The sequence below is a fragment of the Copadichromis virginalis genome, linkage group LG13 (genome assembly GCF_057382275.1).
Source record: "Copadichromis virginalis isolate Kocher_CV1m ecotype Utaka linkage group LG13, C_Virginalis_male_GT1.1, whole genome shotgun sequence".
NCBI classification, from domain to species: domain Eukaryota; kingdom Metazoa; phylum Chordata; class Actinopteri; order Cichliformes; family Cichlidae; genus Copadichromis; species Copadichromis virginalis.
In genome coordinates, this window is record NC_140630.1 from 20,160,350 (window position 1) to 20,178,988 (window position 18,639).

At 42.1% G+C, this 18,639-nt stretch overlaps 1 protein-coding gene across 2 annotated transcripts in view; it reads right to left on the reverse strand.

Annotated features, from left to right (window-relative positions):
• Positions 1 to 18,639, reverse strand: part of dst (dystonin) — a 103,343-nt gene that overhangs the window by 29,027 nt on the left and 55,677 nt on the right. For both annotated transcript variants that reach the window (XM_085477920.1, XM_085477919.1), the window contains 22 exons: positions 12,726 to 18,137; positions 12,476 to 12,622; positions 12,144 to 12,359; positions 11,922 to 12,065; positions 11,595 to 11,831; positions 10,746 to 10,898; positions 10,424 to 10,657; positions 10,029 to 10,313; positions 9,204 to 9,752; positions 8,611 to 8,787; positions 7,651 to 7,774; positions 6,772 to 6,980; positions 6,331 to 6,648; positions 6,081 to 6,247; positions 5,788 to 5,944; positions 5,262 to 5,388; positions 5,024 to 5,074; positions 4,528 to 4,763; positions 4,252 to 4,381; positions 3,780 to 3,979; positions 3,184 to 3,682; positions 1,607 to 3,075 (listed from right to left, as the gene is read on the reverse strand). In XM_085477920.1, coding sequence (XP_085334046.1) covers positions 1,607 to 3,075; positions 3,184 to 3,682; positions 3,780 to 3,979; positions 4,252 to 4,381; positions 4,528 to 4,763; positions 5,024 to 5,074; positions 5,262 to 5,388; positions 5,788 to 5,944; positions 6,081 to 6,247; positions 6,331 to 6,648; positions 6,772 to 6,980; positions 7,651 to 7,774; positions 8,611 to 8,787; positions 9,204 to 9,752; positions 10,029 to 10,313; positions 10,424 to 10,657; positions 10,746 to 10,898; positions 11,595 to 11,831; positions 11,922 to 12,065; positions 12,144 to 12,359; positions 12,476 to 12,622; positions 12,726 to 18,137 — 11,241 coding nt within the window. The remainder of the gene's footprint in view (positions 1 to 1,606; positions 3,076 to 3,183; positions 3,683 to 3,779; positions 3,980 to 4,251; positions 4,382 to 4,527; positions 4,764 to 5,023; positions 5,075 to 5,261; positions 5,389 to 5,787; positions 5,945 to 6,080; positions 6,248 to 6,330; positions 6,649 to 6,771; positions 6,981 to 7,650; positions 7,775 to 8,610; positions 8,788 to 9,203; positions 9,753 to 10,028; positions 10,314 to 10,423; positions 10,658 to 10,745; positions 10,899 to 11,594; positions 11,832 to 11,921; positions 12,066 to 12,143; positions 12,360 to 12,475; positions 12,623 to 12,725; positions 18,138 to 18,639) is intronic.

Below are 18,639 nucleotides of genomic sequence, written 5' to 3' on the forward strand. Positions count from 1 at the left end.
TGCACCTCTACAGCAAATATAGGTTAATCTGCTTTTGAATCCACAGGAATTTAGGAGCTTTTAGAATATTTTGCATCCGTCTGTGAACCTTAGTACTGGCTAACCCATGTTTGATCCCTAAGTGATATCAGCAAAGGCACCCATAATTTTGTTAACAATGTGTGAGAGTTCGATTAACTTGAAAACAAACCATTATGTCTGTAAAACTTTCCAATATGCTTAAAGGCCCTACAATAACGCTCCAATACGCTTAAGTCTATCAATTTTACACACTGAATCCAAAAATTACAGGCAAAAGTTGAAATCAAGAATTTATAGACTTTGGGATTAAAGTGTTCATTGGCATAGGCTGTAATTACATAGCAGATAGTTAAAATAATCAACCTATTGATTGATTTAAAAATGCTTCACCAATTGTAATGGACACTTAACTGAGCACAAATACTATATTATTCAGGGGATTTAAAAAATGACAGCAATGTCTTTACCAACAGGGGTCAAAATAACAGACATCGACTTTGAGCTCAGAGCTGCAGATGATCAGGTTGCAATGGTTTGGATCAACCATATCTGTGTTAAGAGAGGAAGATGCAGGCTCAGCGTCATCATAAAATCAAGCAACACCCTGCTGGCAGCCACCTGGCTATGACGGCCCTTCCCTTTTGCCCCATCACTGCATATGGAGCCCTAGCTCTTTTGTTGACACCAGATGCCCTAAATGAACCAGGAGTCCCCAGAGGATTGTGTGCTCAGTGTGCTGGTATAATTTCTCCTGTGCGAGGTTCTGTGGGTAGACAGCATGTATATGTAGGTTTTAAAAGTTGTTCTTTTTTTTCTTTAAACTAACGGAATCCAGATTTAGGCTTAAAATTAAAGCAGGATTCCAATTAAATCTATGTAGATCACAACTACAGTTCCCTCAAAGTGCTCTATACTGTAAGGTAAAGACCTAAGAATAACTAAGAAAACCACAATGAGACAATCCTCTGTGAGCAAGCACAGTGGAAACAAAAAACTCCCCTTTACAGGAAAAACCCTCCAGCAAAAAAATAGATCATTCTTAACTCATTTTTTTGTAAAGCACTTAATCCACTATTGTAAAATGAAAATTTTTACTTTAATGCTTAAAATGTAATTTTAGCAGGAATATCAGATATATTATATATATTGTTATAGATATTGTTGAATTTATTATATTATATTCAGTGTTGCTAGAAATTAGTTTGAAAATATTAAGCTTTAACTTTATTTTGGAGGGCTTACATCCGAAACAAAATCGTTAGAGTAGAAACTGACAAAAACACAGCACACATGATAAGATATCAAATGTCTACTGCTTTTCCAAAAGTAAAAAGTGAATGCAAGGCACAAAAATTGAGATTTTTTTATGATCATAGGAAATTACTGACTTTTGAAATAAGCTAGATGTATGAGGAGGTATAAAGTTCCTTACAACAATGATCATCAGCTTTACTACTGTAGCAACACTGATTCCCGGAAATCACAAACCAAAAAGGTGCAGATATACTGTGGTTTAATGTGTTAAAAATGCCATATTATCAGGCAAAAAAACTGAAAATAAAGCCTCAGATCAGGACAAACATACCTTAAAAGCCTCAAGCTGCTGGTTGATCACTTCTGTCTCCATGCTGACTGGCTCCTGGGACGCCTCCTTGTCCACAGCTCTGCAGAGTTTATCTTCCATTTGATTGAGTTTACCATACAGCTCCTCTAGCTTTGTAAGAGTACTCTGCACCTGGACCTCTCTTCCTTTGGCTCTGTCTAACAGTTTGCCACACTGCTTACTCAGAGCATGCAGATCTCTCTTCAGGCCCAGAAGGTCAGGTGAGGGTTCAGACTCTAACATCTTCTTACAGCTGTCTCCAGCATTGGCTGTGTTAGCCATGAGCTCTCGCAGCTTAGTCACAAAACTCTGAATGCTGTCCTGCTGTTCTTTAAGAGTGTCCAAATTGAGATCCACTGGGGACATGCTGTCTAGCTCATCATCCAGCTCTGTGAACTGTGCAAACATCTCGCGGATGTTGTTTTGAAACTGTCCGATACCCTGCAGTTTACCCTCCAATGCTTGACATGTCTCCTCCAGTTTCTTATTAAGGTTGCTGTAGTCCTTTTCTATGCTGTCTGCCTGTAGTAAGAGGTCTGTCACTCCTTCAGCATCTGGGACATCCACCACAAGGTCCTTGGCCAAGGCCTTCATGTGCTCTACTTGATTCTGCACAGCCTCTAAACTCTTGTGTTGGGCTTTCATGTTGGTTAGGCTCTTGTTGCTGTGTGCCTGAACTCCCTGTGTTTCATAGGCATCCACTTGCTTCTTAGCTCCCTCAAGCTGAGTCTTTGCCTCTTTGCACGCATCATTAAATTCCTTTACTGTGTGCGAGATCTTCTCTGAAGATTCCCTTTTGCTCTGCAGACTTTCCACTATATTGTCTACTCTTTTGCCAGTGCTAGCCTTCTCTTCTTTTATAGCGTCAGTGTCTGTGTTGGCCACTTCAAGAAGGCTATCTGCAGCTGCGTTGAGCTGCTCCACCAACCCTCTGTGCTTATCAACATCCTTCTGGAGAGCTTTCAACTGAGAAATGGAAGTCTCCACAGCAGCAGGATCAACGGTGAGCTTGACTCGGCCCTCGCTAGCCTCACACTCCTGAATCCAAGAGTTAAGCTTCTCCGCATGCTCCTGATACTTCAGTGATCTCATCAGAGCAGTTTGGAGTTTGTCAGCCTGCTCTGCGGAGCTCTTCTTCACTTCTTCCCAGTTGGATGAGAGGGTAGTAAGCTGACCTTGTAGTGCTAACTTCTCTGCACCATCAATGTTGTGCAGAAGCATCTCTCCCTCTCCAATGATTGTATTAAAAGCTTTCTCATGTTCACCGAGAGCCTTCTGGAGTTTACTGTGCTCCTCCACAGTTTGTTGCAGAACCTCCACTTTGGCAGAGATAGGTTTGGGCTTCGATTGGTCCTGGAGCTTCTCACCCAGCCATGACTGTAAATCTCTGGAAGTCTGATGAAACTGCTGAGAACTGGCAAAGGTGGAGTTTAACTGTTCAATTCTTTTTGCTGGAACAGAGAAATATGGAAAACATATTCAGTAAGTTGATCAACACCAGCGATAAAGTGAGTTTTATACAATATAACCAAACAGATTTTAATTTTCAGGACACTAACCTGCTTTCTCTTCCAACTGCTTAAAAGGCTTGCAAACACTCTCCAGCTGCCTTGCGAGGTCTGCTTTGAGGTAGTCCTCAGTCACCATCGCTGTGAGCTCTTCATTGATGGCCTCAGCCTCCTTCAGCTTCTTCTTCTCCTCTCGCAGCTGAGCCGAGATGTTCTGGGCATCCTCCAACTGCTTCTTCACAGCATCAGGTTGCGTGCTGAGGCCCTGATGGTTTGTGAGCTGACTCTCCAGGTGAGTGGCAGTGTTACTGAGGCTCCTCAGTAACTCCTGAAACTTTCCGGTTTTCACCACTGCCTGATCAATAAGGCTGTCTCGCTGGTCCAGCTGTCCTGTGAGGCCTGCCCACTTCTGAGTGACTGCAGCAAGCTGCTCGTTCACCAGCTTCCCACTCGAAGGGTCCTGATCACCTGATGAGCTTAGGATGGCGGAGGCAGCTTCCTCGAGTTGTTCATATTGAGGTTTGCGGCTCTTAAACTCATTCTGGAGGATCTGGGGGATAGAGAAAGAATATCAGATGACGATGAGCACACCTTAAGAAATCCTCAGGAAATGCTCAGTGAAAATGAGTCAAAGGCGCCATTCTAACCTGGACTTGTTGCTTCTGCATTTTAAGCATGTTCGGGTCTATGGAGAGGGGTCCAAGGACACTCATCATCAGCTCCTTCTCTGAAAGCCACTGACCAAGCTGCTGCTCTGTTGTTTGGAAGATGTCCAGATTCTTGTTGGACTGCTCCAGGTGCTGCTTCCTCTCCTCAACAGAGCCACTGATGTCTGCCCAGGCAGCATCTGAACAGGAGGACAGAACAATCACACCAATGTCCATTAGTCAGCACAACAGCACCTTTATGTCCTCTGTCCCACTGTTCTCCTAGCAAGCCTCCCACCTATTCACAACCTGGCACAACACATGTGTTAATTTAACCAGTGTACCGGGGGAAGGGACTGAGGTAGGCTCACATTTTGATAAATGAATTTATTAAATGCAACATTAGAAGTCAACATAGACACATAGACATAAACAACACGAGGCCATTTGAAGCCAACACCACGGACCACACCTATTTCTGCCAGCATCTGCTTCCATTTTGCTGCCTCGGGTGAGTTTGGATGAGTCTTAATCAAGTCGAGAAGCTTCTCTCTGAGCTTGTGAAGCGCCTCTTGTTTTTGCTTCATGTTGTCTTCAAATGCCTGAAAGAGCAAAACAAATCATAAATACCTAATGATTTCTTTTAAGATTGTCCAATGGCTATCGTATTCACAGTGAGAACCACATGCAGTTTTGTTATATAATTAAATGTAACACTCCACGTGGAGAGCAGCAACACTTTTTGTACCTTCTGCTGTTCAAGCTGTGTTTTCACCGAGTCTTTCTCTGTGGCTGCACTGTTCCAGGACTGTGCGGTCTTTTTCATGTCCTTCAGCCACAGCATCATGTCATCTGTCTCCTTCTGGGCCTCTTTCACCTTCTGCAACAAACTACTCAGCTGTGCTGAGCGATTCTTCAGCGTTTCTCCGAGGTCCGTGTACCCCACATTGATGGAAGACATGTTCTGCTGAATAACCATCAGCTCTGAGGATATGAAAAATAATCTCACTGTTATAATTTTATTTTTTCCAGACATTTATAGTCAGCATGAGATATTAATAATAGTAATACATTAGCAACATGCTATATGGTATAGGACAGTGTATTCAGAATATGAGGACATTTCTTATTGTCTTTTTTCTTTAACTAATAGTTGTAATCTGAAGATACTTAGAGGTTATTTACGCAGCATGGACCACATACACTCTGATGACAAAGCAGCACCCACATACACACTTCATTACCTTTGTTGGTTAGGTAGGTATGGCTTGCTGGACCATCACCATTAGTAAGAGCTGATGCAAAGACATGAAACAAAGCTTATGTTAGGAACAAGCAGATGGACCAGAACTCATGGCACCAGATCCTTCAATGATCTTTAACAGTTAGTAATTAAACAACACTCAGAAGACAACCCAAACACTACCCATCTGATTCAGTTTTATGACTCATATACACGAGTCTATGTGTGCTGATGTTTACCCGACTTGTTGGGAGTCTTTGTCTTGGTAGGTGATGTGAGGAAAGTAATCAAGTTGCACAGCGTCGATCCTTTAGTGTTCAGGTCTTGGACAATGGGGCCTTTGGATGTCCATTCATCTAGTAATCCCTGATAAAACATTCATTATATGTCATTTAGAAGATAGATAGATAGATGGGTAGATGGACAGACAGACAGATCTTTTTATCTTTTCTGTGAAGAAAACAGTCTCTCTGCTGGACAGCGCACTGTTTCACTCTTAGATATGTCCTGTATAGATACCAACTATTTAGCTGTCATTAGCAGGCAGAGTAAGCACATTTGGGTAGTTTGGACTTTAAGGAGACTCGGACTATAATCTACTAAAACGTAGTGACTACCTATTGCAAAACCCATGAATTCCAAACTGCTGTGTCAATGTGTAAACAGCAGTGACTTCTGTTCCAGCACCTTAACTGCAGTAAGATAAAACACATATAAAAATAACACTCTCTCTAAAATATACTTTGTATTTATCTCATGACTCACGGTGACTATCTGCAGGTCGCTCTCCAGAGTTTTCTCACTGCTGCTTGGCTGATCTGCAGGTACTTTGTCATTAGCCTCCTCCAGCCACTTAGTGAGAGCGCTAGCTGCAGATCTGAACTCTCCCAGCTGGTCCTGACAAGATGACAGTTCCTCTTCCCTGCAAGCAGGCGTGAGGAATCAGTCAGAGTTTGCATCCATTTGAATATTACAAACAATGCACAAATGTTAAAGTTAATAAAAAGAACTCAAAATTAAGAGTTAAAAATAGCAAAACCCTGTTCTTCCAGACTTACTTTTCTTTGATGGTGTCTTTAAAGGTGCTGAAAACATTTGAGAGATTGTCCAGCTTGCTCTGAATTTGGGCTTTGTTTCCATCAGGGCTTATTTCAGACAGTTCCTTGGACAAAGTCTGCAGCTTCTCCAAATCACCAGCATATTCAGCCATATCAGCTTTGGTGTTCTGCAGAAAAATATCATCTGTCAGCTAATCTGTGCATGATGAAATTAGATTAGTGAGAAAATAGTCAAAATTTTTAAACACACCTGCATTAGCTGAGACAGTTCATTGAAAGTTTTCCCTGGGCCGTCTGTTTCGTGCAGGTCCTGTGAGCGCTTCAAAACAAACTGCTGGACTTTTTCGGCTACATTCTCAAACTGCTCTACCTTTTCTTTCAGCTTCTCCAGAGTAGCAATTTTTTGCCTGTGCTGATCACACGCATCAGAGAAGCGCTGGGAGAGAGAGTCCATCTTAGACTGCAGAAGCGCGGCAGCAGAGGGATCAGCCGTCTCCACAAACTTCTTCACCTTGGCTTTCATGGCTGAGATGCTGCTCTGGCGACTTGCTATGTCCTGCTCTAAAGCCTTAAACAAAAAAAAAAGATTGAAAACAGTAAAGTTTTATTAGATTATTAAAATAAATATGAAGCTGGTACGAAATTTTAGCATTATTAGAGCGCTGAAATGTTGACCAAAAAAACCACATACTGCTTCTTTGCTCAGGATGCCTCCAAGAGATGCAGAGTCCAAGGTTATTTGCCCTTTTTCTTCCACACTGGCCTCAACTCCCTCCATCCATCCCATCATCTCATCCAAGCCATCCTGAACACTCATAGAGCGAGTCAGGGTGATCTGCAGCTTCTCATTTCGATCGCTTACAGACTTGGAAAGGTTGTCGTAACGCTCCACTATGTCATCTAAAACGCACGAAAACAAATCAGGTTCTGCTTAAAACAGGATCATGTCTCGCTGTCTGGAACACACCATAAGGTAAACATTTCAAACTAAGGTAGAAGCATATTTGGCTTTTATGAGTTTGTTTAGGCTATAATGTTGGCAAAGGACATCCATTAGCTTTTTGGTTGAGGTAACAGCATTTTAAGTACATGCCAAGAAACCAATAACTGGGGAAAAATGAACACAAATGATTCAAAAGCCATGAATCACACTGATAACATTTTTCTGTTGTAGTAAAGTAATGGTGAACTCTTTGTGGTATGTTGACACCAACCTAGCTTGATAAATCATGGCTTTCTTTTTTACATTAACACAGTGCTCGATTAGTATTTCACAGGGCAGTTTAAAATATGTAAAATTTTCCAAAACTACTTCCAAATTATTTAACTGTCTGCTGCCTTTCAAGTTACTTATTTAAAAGGTCTAAATCTGAACAGCAGGAATTTGGGTGTCCCTTCAGCCCTGAGTAGCTTTTCCAGACCATGGATTAGGCCCAGACTAAAAGAACAAGTAGTGCAGACTTTCATTAAAAAAGTTCATAGTCTAGGACACTAGGCTTAATGTCTGTCTGGGAAATTGAGCCATTAGATATACAGATCATGCTGTGCAGCTGACTTTTATTTTTCTCACCTACTGTCTCCTGGATCTCATCTGGATTGCTCAGCAGGTCACCTTCAGATGTTATTAAAGACTCAGCTGTTTTACGTAAAGAATCAATAGCAGTCTGGTGCCCCATCATCTGACCTTGTAAAACCTGGAGATTAATAAATAGTGACAAGAAAGGTAAAAAAAAAAAACAATCCTCATAAATACATGCTCTGTTTCTACAAAATCTACTCTTTTTATATAGCGTACTTGATGATAATAACCTCAGAGCGATCGTGTCTGGGTTTAATATTGGTTAGCTGAATGCACCTATGTGACTTCACAATTACTCTTAGAGAAGTGCTTAGAATTTCTGCAGTGATTTCAAGTCCAAGCCCAAAGTACTGTGTTTCTTGGTTGGCTCACAGGCAGCTCTTATCTGTGCATATTTATCCTGTAAGTCACTACCTCGCTACAGAGAAATGTTGAAACTAGCTGCAGCCAAAGCCTTGACAGAGACAGCTCTGTCAGCCCAGTTCGTTATCTTCTCGTAGGAGTATGCGCACTACAAATGACCAAAGTTAAACTATTCACATGTGGGTTTGAGTTTAAACGCAAAGCTAAAAATAACTTTGTTGCACTTAAGTCAGTGGAAACACTGTATATGGCGAGGCAAGGTCTATTGCCCTTATAACCCCTATAACTGTCACGTCTAAACAAGGCTGTTCCTTCTGTCTGTGCTTGGATTGCGCCTAACCTTTAGAGTTGACGCCGAGTTGATGAAAGCTATAATGAGGATAAATAACACAAAAAATAACACAAAAAAATGTCTAAAAGTATCTTTTCACATGAATTCTCTTTGGCCTCGATAACAAGGGATAACAATGAGATTAAAGAAAAAAATACCACAGGGTTGAAACAAATCTCGGCTTTTCAACACAACATTCTTGACTTGACTTTAAACTCTTAGGCCTAATTAGTTCAGCTTTTTGCTGCGGTTCTTGCCTTGGTGTCCTCCAGCTGTTTCTGTAGCGTTTGAGGGTCAGCTGCTATGGCCTCTGATTGCTGCTTTCTCGCCTCCTCCTCTGAGCTGTTGAGCCACTTCAAAAGACCGGTGCTTGAGTCGTCATACTTTTTGTACTTGTCAACCACGTCTTTGAGGTTGTTGCCAAGCAGATTGCACTGTGACAAAAGAAAAATAGATTCACTTTGGTTGTTTAAATAAAAGAATAATAGCAAAAATAACTGACCATAAGATCTCGATCTCAAAAAGCCATTTTCACAGTAAAGTTAACTAAAAGAGGTGCTGCAGTTTTACTTATATTATAAAATAATATTTTCAAATCTAATTTCAATCAATGTTTTCTGTTATTTATTCCACTGTAATTCCAACTAGGACAGCTCTAAACTTTCTGTGCAGCAAATCAGCTTCATGTTAAACTACATCAACTTTAACCTTAACCTTATATACATTTAAATAAAAATTAATTTGCCATTTAAAACTTTTTTTGGTGTTTATTTTTTATTAGGACAGATGCTGCCACACAGTGGGAAAAATAAGCCATTACGCCCATTCTGATCAGCTGCATACTAAATACCTGTGAGTGTAGTGTTTTATATCGACTGGCTGCTGAATCTAGTTTATCCTTGACAGCAGAACAGGTCCCTGAAGTATCCACATGCAGCAGCGGATTCTTAGCTGCCGGGTCAGCTGATCCAAATGCCTTAGCCACGTCCAGCACTTTCTGTCCCGAAATAGTGATGAAGCGAAGGTCCCCTTTGTGGGAAATCACATCCTCCGAGAAGCTTTTCTGTCGCTGAAGGTTATCACTGAGGATATTAAGGGAGCTTGCAGGTGCTCCCAGTTCCAAAATCTCTTCTTCAGCCTGGTTTAACCAGTTTTCAAACTCCTCACAGTCGTCCTGGAACTTCTTCAGCTCCTCCTGGACACACTGCACCTGCTTCATCTGCTGCTCAGCCTGAGTCAGGGACGTCTCATAGCGCTCCTTTAGCTCTTGGATGTTCTTCTGCAAAGCCTCCTTCTCCAGTGGAGACAGCACGTTGGCTTGCTTGTCAAGCATAGCCTGAGCTGACTGGGTGGCCATGATCAGATCCTGCTGCTGGGACAGAATCTCCTGGTGATGGGCCTATGGTCACAATTATAGCAAAACATGTTATTAGTATGCCATAAGATATTTTAGACATTTTTGAGACCTTAAGTGTAGTCTTATCTATTTTTTAATGTTTTGAAAACACTCAGAGGCATTTCTTGTCTCCACCATCTCTTTAATACACGTTATATTTCAGTTATTAAGACAGCTTCATGTTTTCAGTCTAGTAATCTTAATATTGTGAGCTGTTAGGAAAAATGGTATGAATCACTATTGAAAATAAATAAATAAACTCCAACAAACTAACTATACCTTGAGCCCTTGGTACTGCTTATCAAGATTCGGGGATTCATTGTCCTCGCCACTGGTCTCTCTGCCAAAATCCTTTTCAGTGGCCTGCAAAGCGTTTCCGTTGGCATTATCATCGTCTGTTATCAGTCCCTTAGCTGAAGGTTCCTCTGGCAGGTTTCCATTTTCCTGACTTACATGGTCTGTTTGATCCAGGCTGCTCTTGTTTTTATTTCCTACATTGGAAATCCAGTCCAGAAGACCTTCAATTTTGCTCTTACTCTCCTCAAGCTGTTCGACAGCTGCTGCCTGTGCCGACAGACCACACATTAACAATGCTGATTTCACTCTAACATACAATTCAAATTCTCAGGAAACAGAGAGTTTTTACAGAAAGCACACATGGAAGGAAGCCAAACCTTTTCGCTCTCCTGCTGTATGGCTGTCGTGACAGCTTTCTCCAAATCTTTTCTGGAGTCCTCGGCTCGCTGGTTGATGACCTTGGCTTTGCTTTTAGCCTCTTCCAGCTTGCTTTCAATAGCGGTGATTTGATCTGGTGTCATCTTGCTTCGGTTTTCCACGAGAAATGTATTAGTACTGCTGATCACATCATTTAAGGCACTGGCGTTTGTCAACACGTCTTTTTGGAGAGCCTTGTGAAGAAACAGAACGTTTTTTTAACTGATGAATGAAGCATAATATATTTTTTTGTAGGGCAAACCAAGTGAAGTTATGACAAACCTGATGCTCCTGCTGGTACTGCTGCAGGTCTGTAATGCTCTCAGCATTTTCAGCCTGTTGCTTATGGCCAATCAGGCGGTTCTCAGTCAGCGTGAGATTATCACACACGTCCGCCAACTTGTCTGTAAACTCCTTCTGTTTCTCCAATAAAGACTGACATTAGAAAAAAAAAGGTCAAACTTTATATCTTTAAATTTCGTGTTGCGCAAATCTATTCTCACTAAAACATTCATGTAGACACAAACATCAAAGGTGTAAAATAGTTTTCCCATAATGAAAATGAAAGGAAGGAAAGGAAGGGAGCAAGAATTCGAGCACACAGAGGTAACGTGCAAAGTTTGCTTCAGAATAAACTCTCCTAAATCAAACCACTGTAAATATCGAGTTTGCTGTAAACATGCTGTTTGCCAATTTGTTGCCATGGTGCTAAAAAGCACAGGAGGACATCATATTGTGTGTTAGTCTGTTTGTTTTTCAGGACATTTTCCAACAGAGATAGCACATTTTGTCCAGTTAAATGTTCGCCGGAGTCTCAAAGCCTGTAGAATGAAAACAAGCACAGAAGTTAGTCTGCAGCAGGGATCGAGCACTCAAGCATGCAATGCTGTTATTTCTCTGAGCACTTACAACCTCAAACTCTGGAAAAGAAACAACAAACTCAGACCAGAATACACTGAAACATGCAGAATGTCTAAAATAAAAATAAAAACCCACTCAGATTTACAGCTTAAATTCAAGTAAAACAACTGAAAATGTCAATCTAAACTGCAACAAAAACAGAGCTACACTTTTTCTTTCCAGGAAAAATCTCAGTGAAATGATATATTTATAACATATACACAGGCAGACCTCTGCCAGGTTTTCTCTCTCTCTGGCATCAAGCAGGACATCTAAGGCACTCTTCTGTGTTACAAGCCTTTCTATCTGGTCTCTGAATGCTCGCTGAGTGGTGCTGAGGAACTTGAGGAGGTAGCTACTCTTAGCCGGACTCAGGAACTGAGTGTGCTCTGAAATAAAGCACTGGATATCAAACGTGACATCCTCTAACTTGAGCCTGGCTTCTTTTTGCAGATGGTCCTCCATGTCCTGGGAAAATAAAACATGGAAGGATGTTGAGGGTTTTTCTCCTCTTGTTTACTCAAGCTGTGCAATGCTTTAAACTGCAATTTAAGGTACCTTATTCTGCTGGCTCAGATGTTTCAGAGTGTCCACATCACATGTGTTCAAATCCACACCCAACATCTCAGAGTTATTTTGAATGAGCCCCGCCAGCGAATTGAGATCACTGAGATGCTGCTGATATGTTGATTCCAAGTGTACCTAAAATCATATATAAAGGGGTTAGTGGCTGATGCTACTGCTATATTATTGTATTTTAATTACTGTGTTAAGACTGACCTTCCCTGTTTCCATCGCTTGAATCAGAGAGCTGCTTCTTTCTGCACACATCTGAGACACAGCAGTAAAATCTGGCTCTAACTCCAGATATATCGAGGCCAAGTCGTGGTGGATCTGCTGGGGAACGTCTTCATCAGCAGAGTTTATGAGTTGTTTGGCTTTCTCCATATCGACTGTCAGAACATCAGCCAGACTAGAAAGCTGAGACTGCAGAGACTAGATAGAAAAAAAAAGAATTTGATCAGGAACTGAAACACATGTTGACATTTGAAATATGTTAAAAATCGATCATTTATTCAAAAACAAATGGGCTTCAGCTGGTCATTTCTAACCTGACATTCGTCTATTTGGTTCTGCAGTTCTTCCATGTTGTTGTCTGTGGGTATTGGGGTTGAGAGGTCTTTTCTGGCATCTTCTAAAACATCAGAGTGATCCTGCAGTCTCCCAACACACTCCAAATAATCGTGGATGGAGAACAGCTGTGGGTAAAGAAAAAAAAATGAATTCACAAAAGAAACAGATGTTACTAATGTCCAAAACTAAGAAATGATGAGCTTAGCATTCAGCCAAAATAAACCGCACCTTATATTTGACCTCCTCAACTTTGCAGCCATATGAGCTGGCAGAGGCCTCAACAGATGGTTGGTGAGTCTTTGGAGCACCGTCATCCTCTCCCGACTCCTCATCCTCTCCCTCTGAACTTTCCTCTTTGATGCTCTCCAGTGTGTGCCACTGTTCCTGCTGTGATTCACACCCCAGAGCGCTGCTGAGGGTATCCATCACTTCCTTAAGCACTGAAAGGTCTTGGCTTGTGGAAACAGTCTTAAAAACCTGCAGCAGCTGCAGCTGGATATTTGGAGCATCAGACTGCTCTGTCTCTTGACTTCCTCTTTCATCCTGGCTTATCAGTTTTGCTTTCCTCATGTCCTCGCTGTCTAAACTGAGAGAATTTTGCTTCAGTAAATTCATGAGGTGATCTGGGTGACTGCTGTCTGTGAATCCTTGAGATGTGCTACTCTCGTGGAAACTGTTTTTATGTAAAGATTGTGCATTATTCTTATCTATAGAAAGGGCATCTTGAGAATCTTGAGCTTGTGCCCTTTCCAAACCACTGCTCTTATCACTGTGTGTAATATCTTCCCCCTGGTCATCTGCATATGTCTTTCCAGGATTAGAAAACACTAATGGGCCTGAAGAGGAAACAACAGGTATTATACTGCTCTCAGACAGGAAATCCGTAACTGTGTGAGTATCCACAGAAACACACACTTCTAAACGTTGATCCTCTTCTATAGGATCAGATCTCATCTCTTCTCCTATTCTACTTCCAGGCTGTCCAAAGTTGTCTGATAAGGGAAACGATGGATTTAAACAGGACACATTTCTATCACTATCAGGATCGTCTGTGTCCGTTCTTGATGCAGAGATCTGTTCAGTATCAATAGCGAAAATGCTGTTGTTTTGCCTCTCTGGGAAAAGCCTCTCAGCATCACCTGTAACACCAAGCACTGGCTCTAACAAGTCTTTAGGAGTCACCGCTAAATCTTCAACATCATTGCTGCTGTGATAAACAGTATTTGTAACAGCAGGTATCTCAGAAGAGGAGCTCTGCTCTTGTGGAGGTCTTTCACAAACAGGTGCACCCCTTTGGCAGAGAGGTACAGAAATCTGTTCAGCATCAATATTAAAAATGTCATCATTTTGCTTCTCTGGGGAAAGCCTCTCAGCATCACCTCCCCCTCCATGGGCTGACCCAAACAAATCTTTAGGAGTCAGGGCTGAATCTTCAATATCATAGTAGCTTTGGTTGATAGTACTTGTTGTTATGTCTCTATTAACAGAAGATATCTCAGAATAGGAGCTCTGATGTTGTGGAGGTTTTTCACAAACAGCTGCACTCAGGCTCCGTTCTCTCTGACAGAGAGATACAGGGATTTGCTCAGCATCAACAGTGAGAATATCATTGTTTTCCCTCTCTTGGGGAAGCCCCTCAGGATCACCGGCACCTTCATGGGCCGCCCCTAACAAATCTTTAGGAGTCAGGGCTGAATCTTCAATGTCATTGTTGCTGTGATTGATGGTATTTGTTGCTGTTATGCTGCTGTAAACAGCACATAACTCAGAAGAGGAACTCTGCTGCCGGGGCCCTTCACAAACACCTGCACTCAGGCTCCGATCTCTCTGACAGAGAGATACAGGGATCTGTTCAGCATTAACAGTGGGAATGTCATTGTTTTGCCTGTTTTGGGAAAGCCTCTCAGCATCACTTGTAAGGCCACAAGTAAACCCTAACAAATCTTTAGGAGTCAGGGCTGAATCTTCAATATCATAGTAGGTTTGGTTGATAGTACTTGTTGTTATGTCTCTATTAACAGAAGATATCTCAGAATAGGAGCTCTGCTGTTGTGGTCCTTCACAAACAGGTGAGCTCAGGCTCTGATCTCCCTGACAGACAGATACAGCATCAATAGAGGGAAGGTCATTGTTTTCCCTCTCTTGGAAAAGTCTCTCAGCATCACTTGCACCACCATGGGCCGACCCTAACGAATCTTTAGGAGTCAGGGCTGAATCTTCAATATCATTGTTGCTGCGCAAGATGGTATTTGTTGCTGTTATGCTGCTGTAAATAGCAGGTAACTCAGACGAGGAGCTCTGCTGTTGTGGAGGTCTTTCACAAGCAGCTGCAATCAGGCTCTGATCTCGCTGACAGAGAGCTGTGGAGATCTGTTCACCATCAATAGTGAGAATGTCATCATTTTGCTTCTCTAGGGAAGGCCTCTCAGAATCACCTGCTCCACCATCTGTAAACCCTAAGAAATCTTTAGGAGTCAGGACTGTATCTTCAGTATCATAGTTGCTGTGATTGATGGTATTTGTTGCTGTTATGCTGCTGTAAACAGCAGGTATTTCAGAAGAGGAGCTCTGCTGTTCTGGAGGTCTTTCACAAACAGCTGCAATCAGGCTCTGATCTCTCTGACAGCTGCTGGGCTCAGATTCATCATTATAATCACTTTCTGCTTGCTGACGTAATGCAATTCTGACATCTTCTGCCCTGTTTTTCACAGAGTTACAATTACCCCTGGAAACCGAGATGACTGCACCCTCAACCAAATCCCCAAGCGATGTGTAATCCACACTCGGAGCTGGCTCACTGCCCAAAGTTGACCGAACCCCACTTTCATCTTCCACTCTAGCTTCCAAAGACAAAGCACTGGAAAATGAAACTGACGTGCCGGTTTCACTCTGAATGAATGTCTGTTTTCTTACACTGGTATCATATCCATCACCGAAAACATCATCATCACTGGGTATGCTGTCAGATTTACCGGAGTGATAAGCAAAAGTGGCAGACTGAGTCTGGTTTTTGGAATCAGTATTGATGCCAGAGATTCTTCCTGTCAGCTCGCTATCCATTAAGGTGTGTGACTCACTGTCCTCAGCCCCTAAAGGCAATTTTCCTATATGATTGATACGCTCTGCTGTAACCTGATTCCAATAAGAGGGTGAGATCATCTGAGGCATGTTACCACTTTCTGATGGAAGGGAAAGATGTACTTTATTAGTCATTGTTTCTACACTCCCCACTGCCTTACACGCCAACTCTCGATTTCTATTTTCACTCTCTCCTTCTTTGTTATTAGCCTCTTCTTTGGCTAAATCAAGCACCGTGACAGCAGCATTTCTTGAAATCACCTGCTGTGTGTTTTCAGCTGCGTGAATTAAACCCAGATCTTGATCTTCAGAAAGAGAGTAAACACGGTTTTCCTCTGGGTAAAAGTTGTCTTGCGAATCTGAATCCCTGACTAATTCAAGCGGGAGTGCCTCACCAATGCTCCTGCTGCAATGAGACCTCAAAAAGCTCTGCTCTGTGTGACATCTGCTTGACAATGCCTGTTTTAATCCAGAAAATCTGTCTGTCTCAACCATCAGGATGGGATTTTTTTCCTCTGACTGTGAGTCATGCAGCTCTAGTACCATCTTATCATCCACTAATCCTTTATTAAGAGCTTCCTGCAGGTTATAACAATTCCCAGAGGTGACGTCCAAAATGCCCTCTTCCTCCATTTGGGTTTTCAGAAGCGCAATAGCACTCTTCCACTCATTTCCACCCTCCACTGAGTCCTCAGAGCTTAAAAACTGTGGTGGCACCTGATGGCAAGATTTAAATGAGGACTCAGAGCCAATCATCACTGAAGGTGAGCTAATATTTCTGCTTTCCCCAGAGCAAAATGTGTGAGGGACTGACACATTTAGAGAACCTGGAATATCAAGACCTTCCCTGGCATAATCTCCGGCCTCCTTTTTCAAAGTATTTCCAGAAATTCCTTCTTCAAACTGATCTGACTTTGTCCACCATGTGTCGTTTTCAAACGCGTTTTCCACCTCTACACCTCTGGTGTTAAAATCAATGTCACTACTCACTAAAAGGTCCTTGGCATGATCGTGTTTTGAAGCTTTGTCATTTTTATTCGATTTTTCATCAAAGGTTATTCTTCCATTGCCAGAGGAAACGAAATTATGAGGCTCAAATGTGTGTTGTGTGTTTTCATCAAAGGTGATTCTCCCGCCGGTCTGGGAAACAAAGTCATAACGATCAAACACGTCCTCTGTGTTTTTTATTAACTCCTCTGATTCATCATTTATGTGTAGCGACATCTCAGAATCTGCGTCTTCAAAAGGATTTTTGGCATCAAACAAAGTCAAATCAGTCAAACCTTCATCATCGTTCGGATAAAATAGCGTGTCTTCAAGAAAAGCATGAGCCATTTTGTTTAACTGATCATCAAGTATCAAAACCCTCTGTTCTGACTTTGGATCAATGTAACTGTTCATCATTAAGTATGAGATGAATAACTGTTTTGCTTCCGTGGGAGAGGGGAGATTAACTTCTGAACCATCATGAGGCCACCCATCAACTGCCAGCTTTTTATAAGTGAGCCAAGATGAAAACTTTTCACTAAGGTGATCAACATCTGGCAGCACATCTGGGATCTCTATGGATTTCAGAACCTCTGCTGTGTGACTGTCGATCCAACCATTTTGAATAGCGGTAGTGATATCTATCACCTCTGAATTTTCTGGAATGTAAAATGCTGCTATTTTCCCTCGATTAGTAAAAAGTCTGCAGGTAAACTCACTGGAGGTGCTTTGACAATCAGATTCATGCGAGGCAGACACCGTTTGGATTTCCCCAGAGTGAGGCAACGCAAGTCCCATGAACTGTTGCTGATTTCCCAGGACGATGAGTGTGCTGCTGGAGCTCATCAAGTCACACTGAATGGCCGCATCCACCTTCAGCCCACCTCCAGCATTCTGGAAGTTACCATTTGACACCTCAGTTTCATTCTGACCTTCTAGATCCCCCTGAGCACCTAACAACCTCACCATAATCTCCTGATTACTAAAACCACCCGAAGTCACACTGTTAATATTCCCCTCTGATGTCTCTGAGCTCTCTCTGCTCAGGCCCTTGAATATCAGTTTATTAGCCTCACAAGCTTCACCCTCCTCTTCAGGCTCTAAAAAAGACAGACTTTCTGCAGTGCCAGGATTTATCATATCCTGGTGAGACTTTTTCCTCTGAAGGATGTTTACGTAGACAGAAGCAGGAATTAAACCACACTGAAATGCCTTCTCCAGGGTCATCGTGTCCCCTGTGTAGGACATCTGCACTTCATCACTGACCTGGCTGGCCTCTATTATCTTTATGATCACATCTTCACACATGGACCCTTCTCTAGCTGCTGCTATGTCAGACAGGGACACAGAGGAGACATGTGAACTCTGTATGCATTTGCTTGAATCATTCAACACTGGCAAGTGATTCAGCGTTGATGTGTAGATGCGATTTTCTTCAATAGCTTCGTCACACCCCAGATGAAATTGGGGTTCAGAGAGGTTAGAGGTTAGGAGGGCCCCTTGATGATTTACCAAACCTCTCTGATCAATCAGGCCAGTCATTCCAGTCCCAATCCTATCAAGGGGTTTGAAATCCTGCAGGAAATGAAAGCATGACAATTAATCTCACTAGCTTTGGCTTCAGCCTCAAAATTTGTTCAAATTTTACTAACTGAGGCAAGACAAAATCTATACTCACCACCACACAGACACGGGTTTGTTAAGACAGCGTTTGTGCAAGAGCAAGACTGCAACGGGGTTGCAACAGGAGGGTGATGGAGAGTACATTTAAAGCTATCATGCATCTGGAATATAAGCATTCAGCATCTTGCAAAAAGAGTGTCATTAGTCACACAGCACACTGTAAAGTTATATATCTGCTATCCTGTTGAGCTCTTAAAGAGAGCTTAAGCACACTGAAAGAAGTGAAATATCAGACCACAGCTTGGTGCAATTAGCATGTTTACAGCATACTCAGGTTTGACTGGTTTCAGCCATACTAAGTTTCTGTTCCTAAGGAGCCAGTCTAAGAGAAAGTGCGACAGAATTTGGCAAACACTGTACTAGGGAAAAGAGGATAATGGTTAGACATGCAATC